This window comes from Elephantulus edwardii, unplaced genomic scaffold (assembly GCF_000299155.1).
Source record: "Elephantulus edwardii isolate Elephantulus edwardi_28Jun2011 unplaced genomic scaffold, EleEdw1.0 scaffold00004, whole genome shotgun sequence".
In the NCBI taxonomy this organism is placed as follows: domain Eukaryota; kingdom Metazoa; phylum Chordata; class Mammalia; order Macroscelidea; family Macroscelididae; genus Elephantulus; species Elephantulus edwardii.
The window spans coordinates 1,147,300-1,169,830 of NW_006399754.1; the positions used below are offsets into that span (position 1 = coordinate 1,147,300).

The following is a 22,531-nucleotide window of genomic DNA, read 5'->3' on the forward strand; positions in this document are numbered from 1 at the left end:
GCGCACCTTAGTCTCCAGCCTGATGTTGTTGCACTTCAGTACTCTTGAGAGGTCCCTCACAGCTGACTTTCCCAATGCAATTCGTCTCCTGATTTCCTGGCTGCTGTTACCAAGACTGTTGACTGTGGAACCAAGTAAACGAAAACTGTTAACTATCTCAATCTCTTCACCATCCTTACTGATGCTGCCAATTGGCCCAGTGGTGAGAATCTTTGTTTTCTTGATTTTGAGCTTCAATCTATATTGAAGACTGCAGTTCTTGACCTTCTGCAGCAAGCACTTCAGGTCCTCCTCAGTTTCAGCAAGCAGGGTTGTGTCATCCGCGTAACGCAGATTGTTGATGATTCTTCCACCAATCCTGATGCCACTTTCCTCCTCGTACAGCCCAGCATCTCAGATGATCTGTTCTGCATACAGATTGAAAAGGTATGGAGACAAAATACGTCCCTGACGGACCCCTTTCTTGATTCTGAACCATCCAATGTTTCCCTGCTCTGTTCTGACGACTGCCTCTTGGTCCAAGTATAGGTTTCACATTAGCACAATCAAATGTTCTGGGATTCCCATTCTTCTCAGAGTCAGCCACAGTTTGTTATGATCCACACAGTCAAAAGCCTTTGCATAGTCAATGAAGCACAGATAGACATTCTTCTGGTATTCTCTGCTTTCTGCCAAGATCCATCTTACATTAGTTATAATATCCCTAGTACCACGACCTCTTCTAAATCCAGCCTGAACATCTCACAGTTCTCTGTTGACATATTGTTCCAAATATTTTTGGATAATTTTCAGCTTAATTACAAGTTGTGAAAATGAAACAAAGATAGATACTTCATTTGAATGTTTGTTCCTATAAGAACACCCAGCAAAACTGAGCTAATTCAATATATCGCTTCTCAACCTTTTAGCTAAGATCAAGTGTAGAATCTTTGTGTGTGTGTGTGTGTGTGTGTGTGTGTAAAATGTAACGCAACTGTTGTTAAATAGGGGCACACTGAAAATGGCTTTGATATTTTTCCTGGAGAATAAACAAGTGCTTCTGTAGTTATCGCTCATCTGGGTTACCAGTATGTCTACACAGCAGTCATTTCCATAAGCAGAAGTCCATGTGGCAGCAATGTCCATCTTTTTTTATTTAAAAAAAAAGAGGAATAAAAAAGGACAGAGAAAATATCTTCAAGCCTCCATATATGCCTCCTTTAAAAAGAAACCAAAACCAACAAAACCCCCAACCAAGAAATCCCAAAACAAAACCAGCTGCCACACATGGGCTCTGACTCCCTTGACCTCACATGTCCGTCAGAGGAAAGCTGTGGTCTATGGCATTTTCAGTGGCTGATATTTCTCAAGAGACCAAGCTTTTCTTCAAGGGGTTTCTAAGTGGACTTGAAACTCCCACTTAGAGTAATTAAACAACAACAGCACCCACTCCAAAGCAATAATGTTTGGACAGTTCATGGATCTCTCTTTATCAGCTCATCTTTGTATGAAGCAGAAATAGGGAGAAGCTTGGTCCCAACACAGAAAATGAAATTCCCGGCCTTCTGTCACAGTGCCCTTCCAGGCTGGTCAGAAAGCTCCTTCCAGGCCCTCAGCGTTTGGCCCCTGCTAGGTGAGCGGCCTGCAGTCCTTACCTACGGCCTCCTCGGGGGCCAGGCTGATGCTGTCAGTGTACAGGTATTCCAGGAAGGCCCGGTACACTGGGTATGAAAAGTCACTCATTTCAACAATCTCATCCTCACTGTCTTCCAATGAAGAACGAAAATGCTCACACCTTAAGGGAAAAAAAAGAGAAACCGGGGTCCAGCAGGGATACCAGAAATGACGGGAAAGGAAAACCCCCAGCTTCACCCCTGATTCTCAGGAAACTGGAGTTTCATGTCCTTACCCTTCACCTCCCCTGCTCACCAAGACTGTAAGCACTCCCCTACCCTATACAACAAGGCCCCCCCACATCCATGAGCACTGGGAGAAAGCAGTAGGGCTGCTTTATACAATCTGAGGAACACAGTTTTCCTTGTGAATTTTCTGTGCTGTGACAGCAACGAACAAATGCTATACAGCCTGCCCTCGCAGAGAGGTGAACTAGAGAGTGAAATGTATGTTGGGCTTGTAATACACTGAAGTGGGGCTCAAACATCAGTTGTACACTGTGCATTAATTTCAAAATCCTTGCACTATGTGTGAAGAAGAAAGAGACAAAAATTCAGGCTTTCTGATGCCATTCCTACCAAATTCTACGAAATACTAACTCATCCACAGTGGCCATGACGTTGAGGGAAGGAGGGACAACAAAGAGGCAGGAGCGGCCTCAAAGAGCCCACAGTGGGTGGGGTCTTGACTCTGGCAGGGGTTGCACAGGCCTGATCTCCGAATCGCCTCAAACTGCACATGTACAAGGTCTACAATTCATGGCATATGAGGTTTGCCACCATAAACGCAGCTTGTTGTTGTTAAGTGCCGTCGAGTCGCAGGCGACTCATAGTGACCCTATGAAGGAGTGTCCTTGACGCTTGGGTGCCTTTCATCCTCTCTCCAGGTTCATAGGGCTTCCCGGAGGCAAGTTATTATGGAAGTGGATGTCACTCCTCCTTCCAAAAATGCAGCTTAAGTAATTTAAAAAAGGAAATCTCCATGTTAGTTCAGCTCATCTCTTGTTGCTCAGGCAAAGCCATCATGGTTTTTGCTGTTATTTTTAAAGTGTTCAGGAGTGCCGTACGCCCACCAGTGATGACAACAGTTGACGGTTATGGCTGAATTAAGTTTACCCAGTTAGAGAAGTTCCTCGTGATGAAGAATTTCATACAGAGTTCTAAATCCAAAACATGTAACCCACTGCCAGCTTCCCAGTCTCTAGGCCGGTGCAGGCCGACTCGTGGAGAACCCGGAAGGCTCTGTGCCTTCAAAAGGCCTACTTTCTGTTCTTGTTTCCTGTGAACGAAGCACTTCCCTCAGCTGCAGGACAGCTTTTAAGGGCAAAGATACAGCTTCACACCTTTCATTATGACTGAAGCACCTAATGCTGCTTCCTGGAAACTTAGAAAATAAGTACCAGAGAATGAACGGATTTCTTGCAATTCTCAGAAATGCATTCCTTACCTAATTTTGAGAAGAACTTTGTGTGCGTAAATGAACTTTCCATCTACTAAAAACTTCAGGTCTGCAGTGTCAGGGTTGTCAAACTCCCTCTTCAGTGACTCAGCCACGGTGAGGTGGTCGTCGGGCTCTGAGAGTGACAGGAATGGGTTTGGAATCAGCTACAGATACAATGAAAAGGTAGACTAGGGCACAGCATAGCTCTGGTAGCTTAGAGGTAAGGATTTATGCAGCCAACGCAAAGGCCAGCGGTTCCAAACCACCAGCTACTCTGTGGGAGAAAACTGGTCCATCCTTTCCCAGGCGATTTAGAGGACAGCACATAAAAACAACAAAGGAGCAGGAGAGGCCTCTGAAAATGCCGATTCCCTGTAATCAGTGCGGTAACAATAGAATAATGACACCATAAACATGCTTTTCCTAAGCAGATCAGCATCTCTGCCATCAATACTGAGAACCTCACAGGGATGGTTTTCTTTGGGGCATCTTGACCTAGGGCTCATAGCGAAATAGCAAAAACAGCAACTGAAAGTCCCACACTACCTCACAGAAGACAATTCTTATTATCTGGGCAAACACATCAGATAAAAACAAAGTTGTTTCCCATCAAGACTGTAAAGCTATCAAAAAGAATGGCTTTTCCTTTTTGTATAGGTGTTTAGTTTCGGACACTTTATAAAGAAAATAAATCAAATTAGTTGCCTTCCACAGAGCCCACTGAGGAGGTAACGCACTAGAAGAAACTGCATTTAAAACAAAATAAGACCTCTTCGTCCTGATGCCCAGCCACCAGCTCACCCACGGAGAGGAGGCGCCATGTGACGGCAGGCGTGGCAAAGCAGGCAAAGACGTCGTCCGTGCAGGAGAAGTGGGTGAGGTGAGGCAGAGTGACCGACTGGCCCCGGCACTGGCCCCACATGTACACGTGGCCGCCCTGGGTCTTGGCAGCAGAGGTGTGGGCGGAGTGACAGGCGGCAATCTCGATGATTCTGAATTCACAAACACCAAGGAAACGAGAGAGACAGCATGGACGTAATCCAATCTCATAAACTGTCACACTCCCCCCCACCCCCGACTGTAACTGATACTTAAACACTAGTCCGATGGCACTTCAGGAAAATCTGCCAACAAGTCTACACAAGTGTCCCCCATTCCATTTGGGAACTTCAGTCAAAGAAGAGTCAAAACAAAACAAAGAGACGTAACGTAGATGCTTTTCTGAAGACACTACTTAATGAAGTGGGTAGGCTTGGGCCATCTTGACATAGGGCCAGTAAGTTACCGAGTAGGTGAGAACTTCACCTCTGTGACTGAAGGAGGGTCACATGGCAGCTGCCCAGCTCACACGGAAGTGAGAGAACTGTGCAGACCCCTGGAGGCTGTATCATCAAGAGCCCAACCGAGTGATGCTTAAGGATCACACGTGTAGACTCTGGTGCTGTAAGTTCATGACTGGCTGGCAGGCCACTCTCAGAATACTTCTTAATGGAGAGCAGCATGTTGTTGCTTTGGAATTAAGTCACTTTTCTGTGTCATTAAGATATCACACAGATTCAAAGACAGGCCACTCTATTTCCTCCCAAGCAAAGTCCCTCATCTCGATTTTGCCACCTCAGTTACTTGAACTCTGAACCTCAGAGTCGGTGAGCTCTGGGGCTTTAACTCTCTTCCTCACCACTTTTTTCAGAATTCCAGCTGACAGATTTACACGGATGAGTTCTAAAACAACCTAGCATTCTATGGGGAGGTGAGGAGTCCAAGAAGCAAGGCTTAGATAAATATCAATTCATCAATTCTGCCCTTTTCAAATTTACACACTTCCACAAGGACCTACTACATTCACAGCCAGAAAGTTGATTCCAACTCAGTGTCACCTTATGAGTCAATTAGCTACTAAACATGGGTTTTAAAAATCCAGGTAAATACTGTGCCCTTTGAGAGATCACTTCAAGTGACAACCCAGTCAATCAGTCACCAAATCATGGAGCCCTTGTGCCAGAGCAGAACCACTCACAGGGCTTTTCACTGGCTGATTCTTTCAAAGTGGATTGTTTGACCTTCTTTCCAAGTGCCTCTGGGTGAACGGAACCTCTGGTCTCTGAGCAAGTCCACCGTTGCACCACCCAGTGACACCAAGATGATTCACACTCCCTTTTTCCTGCCAAGAGTCTACTTAAAAGTGTAGCTGACTAGAATATAATAGAGCCCTTTTCTGCTCTCCGCCCTGACAACAGCCCAAAGTGTTGCCAATTACCAACACAACTCAGCTAGGAGCCCTGATGGTTAAAATGCTTTCACAGGAAAAAATCGTTTCTACCTCAGGCCTGTGCACAGCCGTTCATCCTGCACTTCTGAAATAGTTCTCATGATCTGACTACATGATGGGGAGCAACCTCGGCCATCAGAGGGGCCCCGTGGAGACAGCGATCAGGAAAGTGGCTGGGACACCAGCAGAGTCAAGGTAGGGGAGAGCGTGCCTGCCAGCCTTCAGTCAGCCACAGGGGAAGTCACTGCTGGGGCCCAGGCGGGCTGACACAGCAGCTGCAGGAAGGAGGGTGGGGAGAGCTCAGAGACCTGCAGGTTGGGACAGGCTGGCGGGGAACAAGCCCGTGCTGCCACATCTGATTCACACCACAGAGAGCAGGCACCGAGCGGGGAGGGCAGCCTACTCAGTCGTACCTGCAGCCTTTTCCACCAGGATGTCTGGCTGGCATATCTCACATCACGTTTTGTAGTCACATCTTTTTATAAAATGACCACACGTTCATAACAAACAGATCTGTTTTAGGTCAACTCAATGGAATGATCCAAAGCAACCACAGAGCTGAGTGGCTCTGAAGAACCAGAATTTTTTTTAAAAATAAACCCCCCCAAGCCCCAAAACAGAGTGAGAGGGGATTTAGAAGGAAGCAGGAGAAGGTAATGTTGTGAAGCGAATGACGTAGAAGACATAGCGATGCTGAGACGATCCAGAACTCAGAGAGATAACTGTTCTCCATGCTGCCTATGAGTTTGCAAAACAAAACCAAAAAGGGTCCAGGGCAGTGATTCCTACTCCAAGTTCTCTAAAAGCTCATCTTTTTGTCAATTACCTCAACAACTCAGCAAGAATCCCAGTGCAGTGCTTAAAGTGCTTAGTCACCAACCAAAAGGTCAGTGGTTCAAATGCACCAGCTGCTCTGCATGAGAAAAACAGGCTGTTTGGTTTCTAGAGAGATTACAGCCTCAAAAAGCCGACAGGACAGCTCTCCATCCTCCAGGCTCCTGAGAGAATGTGCTGACATGATGGCAAGGGTTTTGGGTTTGGCGTCATCAAATTTTCCAAAATTCAAGACAAAGCCAGCTTTGAATCAATTCAAGTTAAAATATGCTTTTCTGGAAATTTAAGACTATCAACACAAATGAGGGTAAATTAACATACCATAGTACTTGAGACTTCTACAGATGTGGATGGGCAGATTAAAAAAATGATTTACATTCCCTACAGAAATGACTCTAATGTGAACACACTGCAGGATGAACACTAGTATTTTTTCTCACAAACATAGTTCTCTATTGTTGTTAGGTGTCATCGAGTCAAGTACGACCCACGGCGATTCTATGAACAACAGCTCTGAACCCTGTCCTGTCCTGTGCCGTTCTCACACTTCTTGAAACACTAGAGCCCACTGCGGCAGTCACAGTGTCAATCTACCTGTTTGAGGGTCTTCCTCTCTGTCACTAAGTCTCTGCCTTTCTGTTACGTCAAATGCCACAGTTCTCTACAGAGAGCGATAAAAGAGTTCCCTGTGAATTTAAAAGAATGCAGCATGGACAGATTTTTTGTTTCCTACCTTCTTGTGAAAAGCGAACAAACCCTGAAGCTCCACTCTACCCTGACTCACTCCTGCATTTTTACTAGTGTAGTTTACGGTAGTCGGCCTCAAGAGTCAGAAGGGAGCCTTCCCGCAAGCTAACTCAGCGCGTGTGTAAGGCTCAGTCACAGACAGGGTGCAGGACAAGTCTCAGCACGGACTCCCCCACTGCTCCCTTGAAATACGTGCCACTGGGGTGACAGGGTTTGACAAAACCAGAAAGCTCAGGAGTTGTCATAGCAAAGTGAAGCATGGACAACTGAGAAAAGCTGGATTATTTGACTCAAACACTCACTCATAATGGTTACAGCCAAAGTCATCTATGTGTGGGTGAGAATATAGCTGTTCCCCACTTTCTGACATTTGGAATGGAAAAGCATTGCCCTCTGTTATCAGGTAAGCGGTTGGGGGCTTGCTCTCACGGGGTTCACAGGCCTGCAGCATCTCCTCCCCCTCGCTGCCCCATTCCTCCTCGGGCTGCAGGGTCCAGACCTGGGTGCTCATTCTGCATCGGTGATTAGCAGGGTAACAGGAGGCACGCTCCCACCTGGTGGATGGCCGAGGATTCTGAAGCCCACGCCAGCTGAGTTCAAGTTTAGGGTAAGTGTGAAACAGTTAGCAAGTAGGTTCTCCTCATGGTGGCCTCTGGGTGTAGGAAGAGCAGTTGCTCTATATGGTTTTCCATAGCTGATTTCCTGAAATATTGCCACACCTTTCTGCCTACGCACTTCTGGGTGGACTTGGGCTGACTGGTGGCTAGCAGCCAGGCAGGCGAACCTTCTTACCCCTTTGTAAATATAGTAAAGTGCCACACAGACATCATTTTCTTTCTTTCCATGTTGCCTTCATGTATATTTTTTTTATTTGATTCTTTACTACTTCCTGATTGTTCTGTCCAGATATGAAGTGGCCCTACTGACGGCATTTGTGAGCAGGAGGTGATTTTCTGATCGGATTCAGATCTTCAAGACCACTATTCTAGTTGCACCAGTTCCAAACCACACTACTTTTCCAACAACATCAATCCTTATTTTAAGTTGGATGTGCCTACGTGTTGTGTTTTATGTGTGTGTACGTGTGGTTGGTTGGGGAACAGCTTTATTTAATTTACTTAGCATAAATGAAATTAAATTACCTAAGTTCACAATACTCAAATGAAAACTGACTACTGTGGTAGGAAAAGAACAATTTTTACTTTCACTCATGTAATCCAAGGGAAGAACATCAGAATTGCTTAGAAACACAAGATCATCTATTTATCAATTTATCTATTTCTTTATAAACCAAATACAACAAAAATTAGCATGTGAGATAAAACCAGTAGTATTAATTTCTGAAGTTGCTGTAACTCGGCGTAAAAGAAAAGATAATGAAATGTTTTCTTCTCTGAAAAAATTACTAAGTCAGGAAATCAGTGCACAAACCTGTTACTTTTTCAGCCATTTGACTCTTCCTCAGAGAGACAGTTTGGTCGTTAGAGGGTTGCAATAACCCCATGTTTTGTCACTGGAAAATTTTAAATAGTTGAATGGCGGCCTATCTATCCCACCTGAGGCACTTTCCTTTCTCTCTGCCACAGAAGACAGATCTCATCCACATCAACTTCCTCTCAGGAAGTAAAGGAGACAAAGAGGAGAGAAAAGGTCAGTGTGTGAAGGAGGAGAGTCATATGAAATCGCTCGTGACAGTATAGTTACCATAGTTTGCATAGAGTAGCTGTTAGAGACATGGATGAAACACTGGAAAGTGAAAAACAGAATATTTAACATACAGCCAACCTTCCCAACAACTTAAAAGCCAACATGGAAATGAATGTTCTGTTAAAACAAGACTGTTCTAACCCTAGGAATACACTTCCCAGGACCCCAGATCATGTCTAAATCCTGTTTAATCACCAAAGAACACTAGGGTTCTTGCAAAAATGCACATACCTGTCCTTCTCCACGGTGACAGGGGTAGGATAGGACTGGTTACTTTTATTGCCAGTGCCCAACTGGCCATACGAATTTGCACCCCAAGCGTACACCTGGCCTTCATCCGTTAATACTAATGTGTGTGCGTAGCCACAGGCAACCTGGGGAGAGAAAAAACAAGTCCACTCAGGCCTGCAAATAGAAGGAAATAATGCTTTCGAGGTTAAATACGACTGCATGTAACCAAGTGAGCTTCTGTCTGCCAGAGAAGCAGCATCAGTTTAACCATTATCTTCCCCTAGAAATTCTGCGGTGGCTCTGGGTCTTGAAGGAATTCTATTGGATCAACATGAGCCCTGTAGCTTAGCTGGATTCACTTTCTTCAGCTTTAATAGAGCGATCATTTTGTTGCCGTTGATGGGGGGGCAGTGAATATAAACAAACAAAAAAGAAGTCTCCACTGTGTGGACTTGGAGTCGTGTGTGAGAACAGAACTGTGCTCCACAGGGTCTCAAGGCTGATGTTTTAGAAGGCAACTGCCAAGCTGCTCTTCCTAGTCACCTCTGGTGGCTTGAAATGCCGACCTTGCAGTCATTCACTGAGCATTCACTTAACCCTCTGTGCCATCCTTGGCCTCCATGAGGTGAAGAAGTAAAACATGTTGAAAGTGAGGAACAGAGAAAAGTAGAAATATTAAAATAGCCTCAGATCAACCAACAGTATGTCAAGGGTGTTTTATCTTTTCCTGTTACATGCAGATAAAGGGATATGGATGGCTCTTCAATAACAACACTGTGTAAGCAGTTCTGCATTTCACTTGTTTTTACTTAACATTACATATAGCAGCTTCTCATGTCATTAAAAGTTAAAATGAAACTCACTCTCATGCCTAAATATTCTCTCACACAGTTGTGCCATTTAGCTAATCATTCATTTATTTAATTAGCTAGAGTATGCTGTGTCAATTGTTTTTTATTAAAGGTTACAGTAAACTTTTGCTATATTTCTTTCCTTTGATTACTTTAGGGGAGTCATCTTGGAGTTACAGGCCAAGGATTTGGGTATTTTTAAGGCCCCTGACACATACTTCCAAACTGGAAAATGCTTCCAAATTGGGAAAGACAGTGACCATTTACAGTTGAGTACTGAAATGTCCTAGAAATATCCATTCTCTGTCCATCCACAAGTGAGTTCGGGGGAAAAGACCTCTAACCGTACTTCAATGAAGAGATGGAAGCATCTAAAGACCTCACACCCTGCTATCTTTGCCACGTATGCCTTCAAAACACACAAACGCACACACACAACCAAGGGTGGACGTACCCGCTGGACGCGAATGCCTTGCAAAGCTGATATTCTACAGGGGGTTGGCTGGTTGCCACTACTGCCAAGTCCAAGCTGCCCATTTCCATTATAACCCCAGACAAAGACCTGAAAAGAAAGCAAGAATCTCAAGAAAAGAGCAACAAAGAGCAACCAAATTCCCTGTTAGGAGAAACAAGCCGGACTGGTGCGACACGGGTCAGCAAATGGGCTTCTTAAACAATGACTGGGACCGTCTCCTACCTCGCCAGTGTCCACGACCGCCATGGAGCACATCTGTCCGCACGCAATGCTCACGACTACTTTATTCTGCAGACAGCCAGCGACCCTCCGAGGGGTCGGCTGGTTCGCTGTGGATCCAGATCCCACCTGCCCAGAGTTGTTGTAGCCCCAGGCAAACACCTGTGAGGAAGATGAGGACGCTCGATAAAACCCGGCACCGTTACAGCGTCGCGGGGGAATGAATGCACGTGGCCCTCCTCTCCCCTGGAGTGTTCCACATACATGAACCAACACATTCTTAGCAAAGTGGACGCCTTTATCCAGTTCCACTCACAGGCAGAAAGAATCACTGTCAAATAGACAACACCTGTTAAAACAGCCACTTGGCCTCAGTCACATTTTCTGCTATCTGGAGGTTTTATATTCCCCTTCAGGATAATAAAATGAAAAAAAAAAGTATAAAAATTCTAGTTATTTAAATTCTTACTACATATTGGTAAACATCACAGTATAAGCAGCAGGGCTATGAAGTGCCACAAAAAATAAGAACAACATTGAGGGAAGTAGTTATTTTAATCACACCATCACTCTTTCAGGATTAGTAAAAGGATGTGTACACTGAATGAAAAAAAGCCGGTGTTTCTTCCGCGGACTAGTCTTACCTCTCCATCAGATGTTAGCACCAGAGAGTGGAAAGATCCACAGGCAACCTCGGTGACTTGTTTGTTTGACAAGTTAGTGGAGATGTGACAGGGGACTAAGCCGTGATTAGTCGTCCCATTGCCCAGCTGACTATAGGCATTATGACCCCAGGTAAAGACTTCGCCTTCTGAAAACAAAGAAAGGCAGATAACCATTCCATAAATATTCACAGGGCATGGATTCCACCAACACAAACAGAGAGAATTCTCTGCCCCAACCCACCAAACTCATTCTATAAAGAATACATTTGGGACGTTTAACCTGAATTCCACCTCAATACTTCAAGAGGAAACTTAAAAGCAGGCAGTTACAACATCTGGAAGAGCCATTTTTATAAACAACAGAGAAAATACTGATCTTTAGAAATGGAAAGAAAACATTTGCTTACAAGTAAGAGACTGTAAAGTCATTTAACTTCCATGGGTTTTCCTTTTCTTTTCTGTGAAGGAATCACTAAGGAGCTGTGATGGCAGTGTGCACAGCATGTTTGACTGCTAAGTAAAAGGCTCGGGGTTCAAACACACTGATGGTTCTGAGGGAGAAAGGTGGCCAGGCTCCTCATAGAGATTCACAGCCGTAAAAACTCAATGGAGGCTCCTATGAATCAGAACCCTAATGATGGTAGTAGATGTAGAGTAGCTGAAAAAGTTTAAAGTGACATAAACTAAAAATGAATTTTAAATTTATATTCTTTATTATGTAATATGTAATACACATGCAGAAAAATTAATAAAGAAGGTATACTCTGTTTTGGAAATAATTATAAAAGCAAACATTCATGTAACTATTACTCAAGAACAGTTTAAGAAATAAGAGCTCACGGATGATCACCCTGAAGCCCCAACATGTATAAAACAGCAGAGTCCTCCTTCCTTCCCTCCCTCTCTGCTTTGCGCTGAGTCAGTGGATTCCTCTGCCCAGTTCCTTGAAGATGGAGAGAGCAGCTCTTTGTGAGCTTATGGTATGTGAGAGGGTTTCCACTGAACCCCTATGAGGCAGGAATCTGGTAACTCCCCGTCCTGGGTCCGTCTAAATCATAACTCTGTGTAGATGGACAGGGAGGCACCTTTAAAGCCAACAGTGCTTCAAGTGACCTAACCTCTTAGTTCATATAAACAACAACAAAACCCAACTACCTTCCAGTCAATTCCAACTCATGGTGGTCTCGTGTGTCAGAGATGAGCTGTGCTCCACACAGTTCTCAATGGCTGGAGTTTGGAAGCAGACCACCAGCTCTTTCTTCTGAGGTGACTCTGCTCACACTTAAAACCACAATCTTCGATGGGGAGCTCTGGTGGCCTAGTGGCAAGGAGCTGCAACTATAATCCCAGAGGCGAACGGTTCGAATCCACCAGATGCTCTGCCGGGGAAGGAGGGACAATTTCCTCCTGTACCAGTCAGATCTGATTTGACGGTACACGCACACAAAAATAGTAATTAAAAAAAAACCCAAAAAAACCACAATCTTCGGGTTAGCAGCCAAGCACGTTAGCCATTTGTACCCTGAAGGAATTTACATTTTTTCTGAAATTTGGCATGATAATTTTTATTTCTAATTTGTTAGTGCTTTGATACATTTATGAAGAGTTTTTAAGGTATTTTATCTTGAAGTTTTCAATAAAAGTACTGTCTTTATAATCTAACAAACCATTATCCAAGTGTTGTGTAACATCTATCCTGGCACTGTCTGGCCACATGTATATCTGTAGTTTCAACTCTTATACAATCTGTTATATCAAGAATGTGAAGTACATACAATGGTCCATAACAACAAATGGGTATTACCTTGTGACACACATAAAAACATTACTATTAAACCCCCCTCCCATTATTATTATAATGTCAAAGATACTTTAATATATGTGGAAGTGTTTCTTTCATTTTTTATGCATAGAACAGTACAATATCGTTGTACCAAGTTTGAACCAATTCATAGCTGACTCTCCAGTAGATTTTCAGAGGCTGTGAAATGCCTGAGACGAAACTGCTTATCTTTCTCCCAGAGTAGTTGGTGGAACTGAATCATGTGCCTATTTCACAGAACATATAAATATAGATTATGGTCTTTTCAGTCACTTACTATGCCTCAGACAGCTGGACAATAAATAAGGATGACAGAAGAACTGATGCCTTTTAACTGTGGTGTTGGAGAAGAGTGAATATGGATTGCCAAAAGGACAGGTATGTCTTGGAGAAGGTGTGGCCAGAGTGGCATGTTGCCATTGTTGTTGGTGGTGGTGGTGATGTCAGGTCACGTACAACTCAAAGTATGTGAGATAAAGTTTCATCACCTTTGCATCCAAGAGCTTCCTTGGGCATGTTACTAGGAGAGGCTATTCCTTGGAGAGAGACGTCATGCTTGGAAAGGTGGAGGAATGATGAAGGAGAGGAGGACCTTCAACCAACCGGTAGATTGATACAGTGACTGCAGCAATGGGCTTGGGTGTATGAGAGATTGTGAGGTAGGCTCAGGTTAGGACAGGGTTCATATCTGTTGTTCATAGGGTCACAAATAGTTGTATTCAACTCAATGGCACTTAACAACAACAACATCTGTTCTGCTATGTTACATAGATCATTGCCATGCTGGAATTCAGAAATTACTCAAACTAAGCACATAAAATAATATTTATATAAGGAAGGGCAGACTGACTAGACGTGTGGAGGGCACCATACACCCAATAATTAACTCTTTTAAAAAGAGCAAGCCCAGTTGAGACAAACAGTAGAAGCATGACTGCAGCAAATGTGAAAAAATTAAGAGCTACCTTTCCAACCTTGGTGGAAGCTGAATAATGCGTCATTTATGCATAGGCCTGGAGGGATATAAGTATTGTCCAGATAGAACTTTATGGTGTTTTCCGAGAGAAAAGTGAAAAAATACAGGGCAATAGGTGGTAGCATGTTAGGTAGCCTGAAAAACGTCCCCTCCTAATTTTCTAAAGGTCTCAATCATTTCATCTTGTCCCCTGTGGGAACTTTCATGTAAGGCTCCATTATAGGAATATGCAGGAAACTGGGTCAGACAATTTTTTAATTAGGCCCAGTCCACAATTTAGTGGTAGAATTTTGGTAACCGCCTATCATCTCTTTTTATGCCTTAATTCCATCTGTTTAAACTACCTATGATATTTTTATAATGTTTCTAATGTTAACTCATGAAGGTTGTAATTATCGATACAGCATCTATGGGGCGTCTCTTTATTTAAGTGCAGAAATAACTTGAAAGAGTGCTTGTTTGGCTGCCATAGTAGCAAGATTATTTCCTACTATTTCTTCCAGTTTGAAGTATTCCTTTTGGTTGGTTAGCTTGTATTTTTATCACAACAATTTCAGAAGACAGTAATAGAACATGTAAAACTCTTACTGCTAAAGCTCCATTTCTTATGCTATTTACAGAAGAGGCTAAAAATCCTCTGTTTTAAGAACATGCAAAATTTATAAACAATTGAAAAAAGTACTTAGTGAATTCTGGTGTCCAAATGATAAGAGTTGTGCTGCCAACAAAGGAAGGTGGTTCAAATCCACCAACTGCCCTGAGGGAAGAATGATTACAAATTTCCTCCTATGTGATTCACAGCCTCTGAAAACCTGCTTAAAGGTCAGCCATGAGTTAGTTCCAATGTGATGGCACTTAACAACAACATCTACCATCTGTAAGCATATTAAAATTTCCTCTAGGCAATCCCATAAGCTCTAGTGAGGGCAATTATCACACAATGTTTTCAGCAGAAGTTAGAACAGTGCATCCAGCTTGACAGTGAGGACAGACAGAGTTAGGTTTTGAAAGCCTTTCTAATGCACCAAGGTTTCAGTTACCAATAGACACAATCCATAAATAAAACTAGGCCAGGATTAGTTCAAGAAATATCTTTTAAGTCTTCTCAAGGGGTTCAAAGTTGCTCTGTCAAGTGTAGACAATCATGTATAGAACAATTAGTTTCATTAGCTGTAGGGAGAAGAATAGATAGATTTAAACATGTCATATAATGCTATTTAACATTACATGGGAGAACTACATAGGAAACAAGCCTGCTGACAGAAAGATGTTATGTCAAGCAGAGTTAAGTAAGGCAAATATAGCATTGAACTTCTAAAAGGTTTCCCAACACATAAGATGTACTCCCTACTAGTTTAGGAGTAGTAGGGAGGGTATACCCAGGCTACAAGGTCAAGTTGCAGGCTATAACAATCTATAGGTCTCTGCCATCTGCCATGTTTTTTAGTTAGCATACTACTGGGAAAATCTTCTGTCAAGAAAGGCAAACAGAAGAAAATTTCATGCCTTTGAGTTGTGGTGTTGAAGAATATGGACTATCCCACAGACTGCAAAAAGAACAAAAGTCTGTTTTAGAGGAAGTACAACTAGAGCGCCCCTCAGAGGCAAGGATGGTGGAACCTCATCTCACATACTTTAATTATGTTGTCAGAAGGGAAAAGTCCCAGAGGAAAAGACCCCCAAGCTTGGAAATGTGGAAGGTCACGGAAACACATGGACTGAGATAGTGACTAACAGTGGGAGTAAGAATGCCAGGCATCAAGAGGACGGTGCAGGATAGAACAGGATTCCGAGCTGTTCACCTAGTCACTGTGAGTCACAGCCAATGTGATGGCACCTAACAACAAAATTGGCAGCTTTCAGAAATGTCATTTGTAAATAAGGAAAAAAGCAGGTGGGAATTTGGGAAACTCACAATAGAAATTGTTAACAAAAGCCTATTATCATTTAACTATGACCTCTTGATCTTCTGGTATAATATGGAATGAGTTTAACTCAGAGGCTCTAAAACATCTGCATAAAAGTTGAACCAACGAAGAAATTTAGGAATCTAGATTTTACAGGAACTATAGAATCCTAGAAACACTTGTATCTATTTCTTGTTTTAAGGTATAGGAAAGAGTAAAAAATGGTTTCTTTACATTTAAGATAAACAGATAAACCTTCTTTGTTGTTAGGTGTGGAAGAGGTGATTGCAGTTTATAGTGACCCTATGAACAAGAATGAAACTGTGTCTGAGCCTGTGCTATCCTGATCCCTGTCACGTTCAAGCCCATTTTTGCAGTCACCATGTTGATTTTTAACAAAATGCTGCATTAAATGATTTTTTTTTCCCTTGGAAATTTTACGTTTACCAGCAGCCAAGTGTTTTTAAAAAAGTTACACTATCATCAAGGCAAGCTCAACATCAAGAAAACAAAGATTCTCACCAGTGGGCAGATTAGCAGCATCACGATAGATGGTGAAGAGATTGAGATTGTTCACAGCTTCAGTTTGCTTGACTCCACAATCAACACTCTTGATACCAGCAGCCAGGAAATTAAAAGACAAATTGCATTGGGAAAATTTGCTGTCAGAGACCTCTCCAAAGTACTGAAGAGCAACGTTGTCAGTCTAGAGACTAAAGTGCGCCTGATACAGGCGATGGTCTTTGGCATTACTTGTTTTCCATCAGAAAGCTGGGCAATTACTAGGGATGATAGAAAGAGAGTTGATACTTTTGAACTGTGGTGCTGGATAAGAGTACTGAATACACCATTAACTGCTCAGAAAATAAACAGGTTCATCCTGGAAACAGTGAAGCCAGGCTGTTCCTTGGAGGCAAGGATTCGGAAGCTTCATCTGATATACTTTGGACATGTTGTAAGCCAGGATCAGTCCTTGGAGAGGGATGTCATGCTTGGGAGGGTAGAGGGACAATGCAAGGGAGGAAGACCCTCGATGAGATTGATTTAGTGACTGGGGTAATGGGGGTAGGCATATCAGAGACAGTAAGACTGGCACAGAATAGAGCAAAGTTGAGAGCTATTGCACAGGGTCACTATGAGTTATAGGTGACTCGACGCACATAACAACAACAACAATCATCAAGGCATTCCTGATGAGATGCTGAACAAACTGACAAATCATCAACATGTTGCAACAGTGTGGATTTGTTTGTAAACTGTAAAGGCTACAAAGCTACCTGCAGAATATGAGAAAAATAATTTGGAGATTCAGTAACTCCTTGGGGAATGTAATGCCAGGTAAAAACAAACAGATAATGACTGAGAATGCTTAGGAATACTGGGAAATGGTACTTTAAAGTTCCACAACATAAAATAAATTGCATCTGAAGGGATGCTGTAAAGCAATACATGAATGTAAAGGAACTGGGAATCTAAGAACAGAAATACAATCAACTCTACAAAAATCTTCAACAACTTCCAAACCCTTTAATTTGGTTTTCTAACTAGAAAAACAGGAGTATTACAAGAGCATTGTACAAAGTACAATTAAACCTTTAGAAAGTAAGTATTTTATGGTAGGAGCTAGTTCTATATTGCTTTTTATTTTAATGTATATTAGGAAACTTTCAGCAAAAGTATAAATCTATTTGAATTATAATTGACTGAGCTGATAAAACGTAAACTATATTTGTGCATGTGGTAGTGCCAAATGTTTCACGAACTAGAGAAAAACGTCATACTGGAGAAACTAGGCTGAGCTGATTTTTGGAAAGACAAGACAAGTGCTTAAATACAGCAGCAAACAGCTTTTTCATCCTGAATAGTATGTAATTCAGAGTCTGTCTATGCTGACTAGTTGGAATATAAAGCAGATTCAGTAATATTTTCCCCTTTTCATTAAATTAATTCAGGTTGATCATTGTTATCTAGTTGGAACCAACTCACAGAGGATTATCAGAGGATGTCAATCTCACAGGAGGAAATTGCCTGTCTTCTATCAATCAGTTGGTGGATTTGAACCACCTGCCCTTGAGTTGGCAATGCAACTCTATACCCTCTAAATCACCAGAAAAGTCCCACTAGATCGATATCAGAACTGAGGGAGTAAAAAGGAAGGGGAGGCATAAATCTTCAATAGGACCAAGAGATATCCAAACACATTGGGAATGAATCAACACTTATTCCAGATTTGTCCTACAATTTATGAGGTTTTGAGGAGCTCTGGTCACCTAATGACAAGGAGTTTCACCATACCAGCCAAAAGGCAGGCAGTTCAAATCCCCACCTGCTCCCCAAGAGTAAAATGGACAGTTTCCTCCTGTGTGATTTACAGCCTCTGAAGACTTACTGGTGGTGGATCAGTTATGATCCAGTTTTGATTCAATGGCAACGAGTTTTTGTTGTTGAGTACTCTGGGGCAGGGGTGTTTGCAAACAAGCAGAAGTGATAGCAGACAGAGGGGCTGCTACAATGTCAGAAATTGGCAAGGTTTTTCTACTCATAAATAATGTCACTTCTCCTGGATTAGAAGCCACCACAGGAAAAGTCCCTGTTTGTCCCTGTAGCCTCTTCATTCTGTAAAAAATATTGTAGAATTTTTAATGAGGAAGGAAGTTACTATGTCTTCTGCAAGCTCTGCTAGCACTATGGTTAAGGTATTTGGCTGCTAAGCCAAAAGTCAGTGGTTCAATCTTACCAGCCACTCAAAAGAAAACAAGGCAGTCTTGTTCCACAAAGATGCACAACCTTGGAAACCCAAATGGGCAGGTCTACTCTGTCCTATAAGTTCATTAAGAGTTAGACTTGAACTGATGGCAGTGGGTTTCGCATTTAGCTCAGTTTTTCATTTTGTAACTTAAAATGTGTTTCCAAACATCCAGGTATTCTGGACAAATATTCTCTTTTGTGCCACTGGAAGGTTTAGTATTTACTTTGATTGGGTGATTGTCATTTTTGTAACTGACTGATTTATTAGCCATTGAAATTCTTTCTGTTTCAAAAGTCTGAAGGTAAATAAGCTAAGTTAATAATTCAACAACAGGAGCTATTTAACAGTCTAATCAGCATTGTTTTTATTAAGGCTGAGATCTCAGGATTAAGACTAGTAGTATAACTGCACTGGGAGCAAGAGAATGACCCACTCATTAATCAAACCTCTGTCACTTTGTTGTTTTCACCCCACAGTGACCTTCCATCAAGTTTCTGGAGGACTATACATGATTATGGAAGGAGACCATCTATAGTCCTTCTAGGGAATGGTGAGTGGAGTCAAACTGCCGACCTTGTGGGTAGCATCCCTGTAAGTTACAGACTTTGTTTCCCATCAAGGATCCTCTGAAAGTACCAAGTATCATCAATATAAGTCCAGATGGCAAAAGTGAATTGTAATCCAATCAATTAGTATGGGACATTCTTTAGGATATATTCTAGCAATTCTGTACTCAAGATCAAAGAGTCTTCCAATAGCTATGTCCTCAGAATCTTTCTACTCTGCTGTATAGCCATAGCTTGGCTTCCCTTGGGCCAGTAATCATGCGAAGATGCTGACATAAATCAGGAAACCCAGGCTGGCAGAATTCAACAAAGATTTTAAACTGTTAAAAAAAAAACCAACCAAACTTTTAGGGATCCTCATAGTGTTTAGGAAAATCTTTTCACAAGACTATGTCCTTCTCAGTGTGTTCCTGGGGTAAAAGTGATATATTGGTATCACTTCTAGTGTCAATTTCAGGCAAGACTTTGCTTTGTTTTTTAAGGAAAATGTAACCTTCAGCTAAAGTCTTATCAAATGAATAGAAAAACAAAGGATTTAAAGACATAGTAGCTGACAGAGGAACAAAAGAAGTGGGAGCCAAAATTTGGCATTATAATTCTTTATTCTCTTTAGTTAATTTAGAGATAGTGCCCAACAGGGAAGCAGTTTTACTGTCTAGATACCATTTTAACAAAAACATCAAACTCAACGTCATGGAGTTGATTCAGATGCATATACTGGGTTTTCAAAGCTGTTAGCTATACATGGTAAGAGATGGTCCATCTTTTTCACCTGGAGTAGACAGCAGATTTAGACCACTGACCTTCCAGGCAGCAGTGCAACATGCAATGAGCTATGTCTTAATGTAACAATCAAAATAGTCATCCTGCTAGAACTGTTTAATCTGCGACCCTTGGTTCTCTAATTTAATGTACAGGTGATTTAAATTTGAATGCTCAAAAGAATTCCAAAGTAACTACTGATTAAGTTGTCTTGAGTGAAATTGTGCCTGACATGCATGCTAATGGACCAAATGCTTGTTCATGCAGCAGTGAGAAGCCCCAGAGGGTAGCTTCAAATCACTTAAACTGGTGATATGTGCCATCAAATCAACTACAACCCACAGTCACCCTGTGATCATAATCCTGCCCTGTCTTGCATCATCTCATGAACTCTGTCATGCTTGAGCCCACTGTTACAGTCGCTGTGTCAATCCAACTTGTTAAGCATCTTCCTCTCTCTCTCTACGGCCCTCCACCTTTCCCAGCATGATGTCTTTTTCCAAGGACTGGTGCCCCCTGATATCATGACCAAAGTACTTGAGACCAAGTGACACCATTATTGCCTCTAAGAAACACCCTGTTTGCACTTCTTCTAAGACAGATCTGTATGGTCTTTTGGCAGTCCGTGGCATATGCAGAACTTAAATACCACACTTCAAAGGTATTTATTCTTCTGTGAGCAATGTCAAACTTTCAGATGCACAGAAAGCAACTGACAATACAATTGCTTTCAAGAACACCTTACTCTTTAAAAGGACACTGTTGTTCTTTAGCCCCTTGTCCTTTAGTCTTTGGCAGCACATTTTCCCAATGCAACTCATCTTTTGAGTTCTTGACTTCTGCTATCATGAGTGTTGATTGTAGAGTCAAGTAAAATGAAATCCTTGATAATTTCAATTTTTTCCTCCATATTTCCTGATATTATCTATGGGTCTGAATCTCTTACAGACATATTACTCATTTTATAATGGCAATCACAGCAAAGCAAACATCACCCTATATAAAAATAAATGAAAACAAACCCACTATAAAACTCTAAGAACTATCAGTACAAGGGGAGCAAAGCTTAGATTCAAGAGGTGTTTACCTTAAACGATTCCCGAGGATTTCTGGAAGCAAAGAGCCCAAAGTGGCTCAGTAGGTACCATGCCCATGCCCAGATGCCCTGGGATCGTCAAAGATAATGTACCTTCAAATCTCGCTTCTGACCCCAGGACTGTCACAGAACAAAATCAGGTTCTGGTAAGAACGAGAGAAACTGAGTTTTACTGAGGAGCAGCTGAGCAGTGTGAATTGAAAACACAAATATACTGCTGTCTCTGTTGTTACTGCTGTTAGCTGCCCTTGAGTTGGCTTTCATTCATAATGACCCTATGCACAATATAGCTCTGAACCCTGTCCTGTCCTGTGCTAATCTCACTGCCTCTGACACACCTATCCCCATTATGCCAGTTACTACTTTTCTAAGGAGTTAGATCTTTTTATGCATAGAGAACAGAAGAAAAGCAGAGAGTTAATTCTTGATTCTGCTTCAGCTTTGGAGCCTTATGAAATGTAAAGGTTAGTAGTGTGACTAGGAGTGTGATTAGGTTATACATATTTTTTTCTAGGAACAAATTGCTTCTATCCTGACCTTTTCTTCCTGGAAATGCATACTGATACCACCTTTCGTGCCAAGACAGGTACCTTCATGTTTGAAATTTTCCATCTGTTCACACACATACTACACAATCATCTATCACTTAAAATCCATGATAAAGTCTGTGAACTAAAAGGTTATGTGATCTGGACGCTGTGCAAGTATCATGTTTTACACAGGCAGTCCCAATATTATGGATGAATTCCTTCCCTAAATCTTGATTTAAGTTGAGTTTGTAAATAAATCAGAACAATTAGGTAATTCATAACTAATGTCAGTTGGTCAAACGTTTGTCTTAGTATATAATGTACATTTCTGTGCATAAAAACCATCAAAGAAACACTTAAATATCCTTCACATAAAAATAAAGTAATAATAATGTTTGAATATTTTTTTGTTAGTTACATGCTATCGAGTTGGACAGACTTATCACTAACCCTTTAGCAGATTTCAGAGGCTTTAAATTCTTCCATGGAAGAGCAAGTGGATTCAAACTGTCTGCCTTTGGGCTGACAGTGCAACTCCTTACCCACTAAGCCACCAAGGTTCATCACAGAGTAGAACCTCTCTGTTACTACAAACCATTGTATATACTATATGCATCTGTGCTTTGTCCAAATGGACATTATATGACGAATGTCTGCTTAGCTCTGAATTAGACAATGGTAAGAACTAGAAGGAGTCGTGGAACCTAGCTTTAGTTCTCTTTTTATATATTAGGAATGTCACGTTTGAAAAGATATTTATGAAAACCCAGAATGAGTTCAACATACTTTTTTTTTTTAGTTCAGCATTCTAATGAACTCACTTCTTTTTTTTAAAATATTTTTTTTATTGGGAAAAACCATATTGGGGGTACAAGGAGGTGAGGGTTGGGGGCAGAAGGGTGAGGATGGGCCAGGATGCAGTTGCAGAGCTGCACAGTTTGGTCGGTGGGGGGAGCAGGTGAAGGAAATGATGAGGGTCCAATGGGAACAAGATGCTACAGAGGAATGACAAGCATTTTCCAATAGTAATTA

General features: G+C 41.9%; 1 protein-coding gene across 3 annotated transcripts in view; it reads right to left on the reverse strand.

Annotated features, from left to right (window-relative positions):
- Positions 1–22,531, reverse strand: part of RCBTB2 (regulator of chromosome condensation (RCC1) and BTB (POZ) domain containing protein 2) — a 55,407-nt gene that overhangs the window by 8,075 nt on the left and 24,801 nt on the right. For all 3 annotated transcript variants that reach the window (XM_006879498.1, XM_006879499.1, XM_006879497.1), the window contains exons 4-10: positions 11,071–11,237; positions 10,430–10,588; positions 10,187–10,294; positions 8,882–9,024; positions 3,895–4,085; positions 3,100–3,226; positions 1,635–1,774 (exon numbers count right to left, since the gene is read on the reverse strand). In XM_006879498.1, coding sequence (XP_006879560.1) covers positions 1,635–1,774; positions 3,100–3,226; positions 3,895–4,085; positions 8,882–9,024; positions 10,187–10,294; positions 10,430–10,588; positions 11,071–11,237 — 1,035 coding nt within the window. The remainder of the gene's footprint in view (positions 1–1,634; positions 1,775–3,099; positions 3,227–3,894; positions 4,086–8,881; positions 9,025–10,186; positions 10,295–10,429; positions 10,589–11,070; positions 11,238–22,531) is intronic.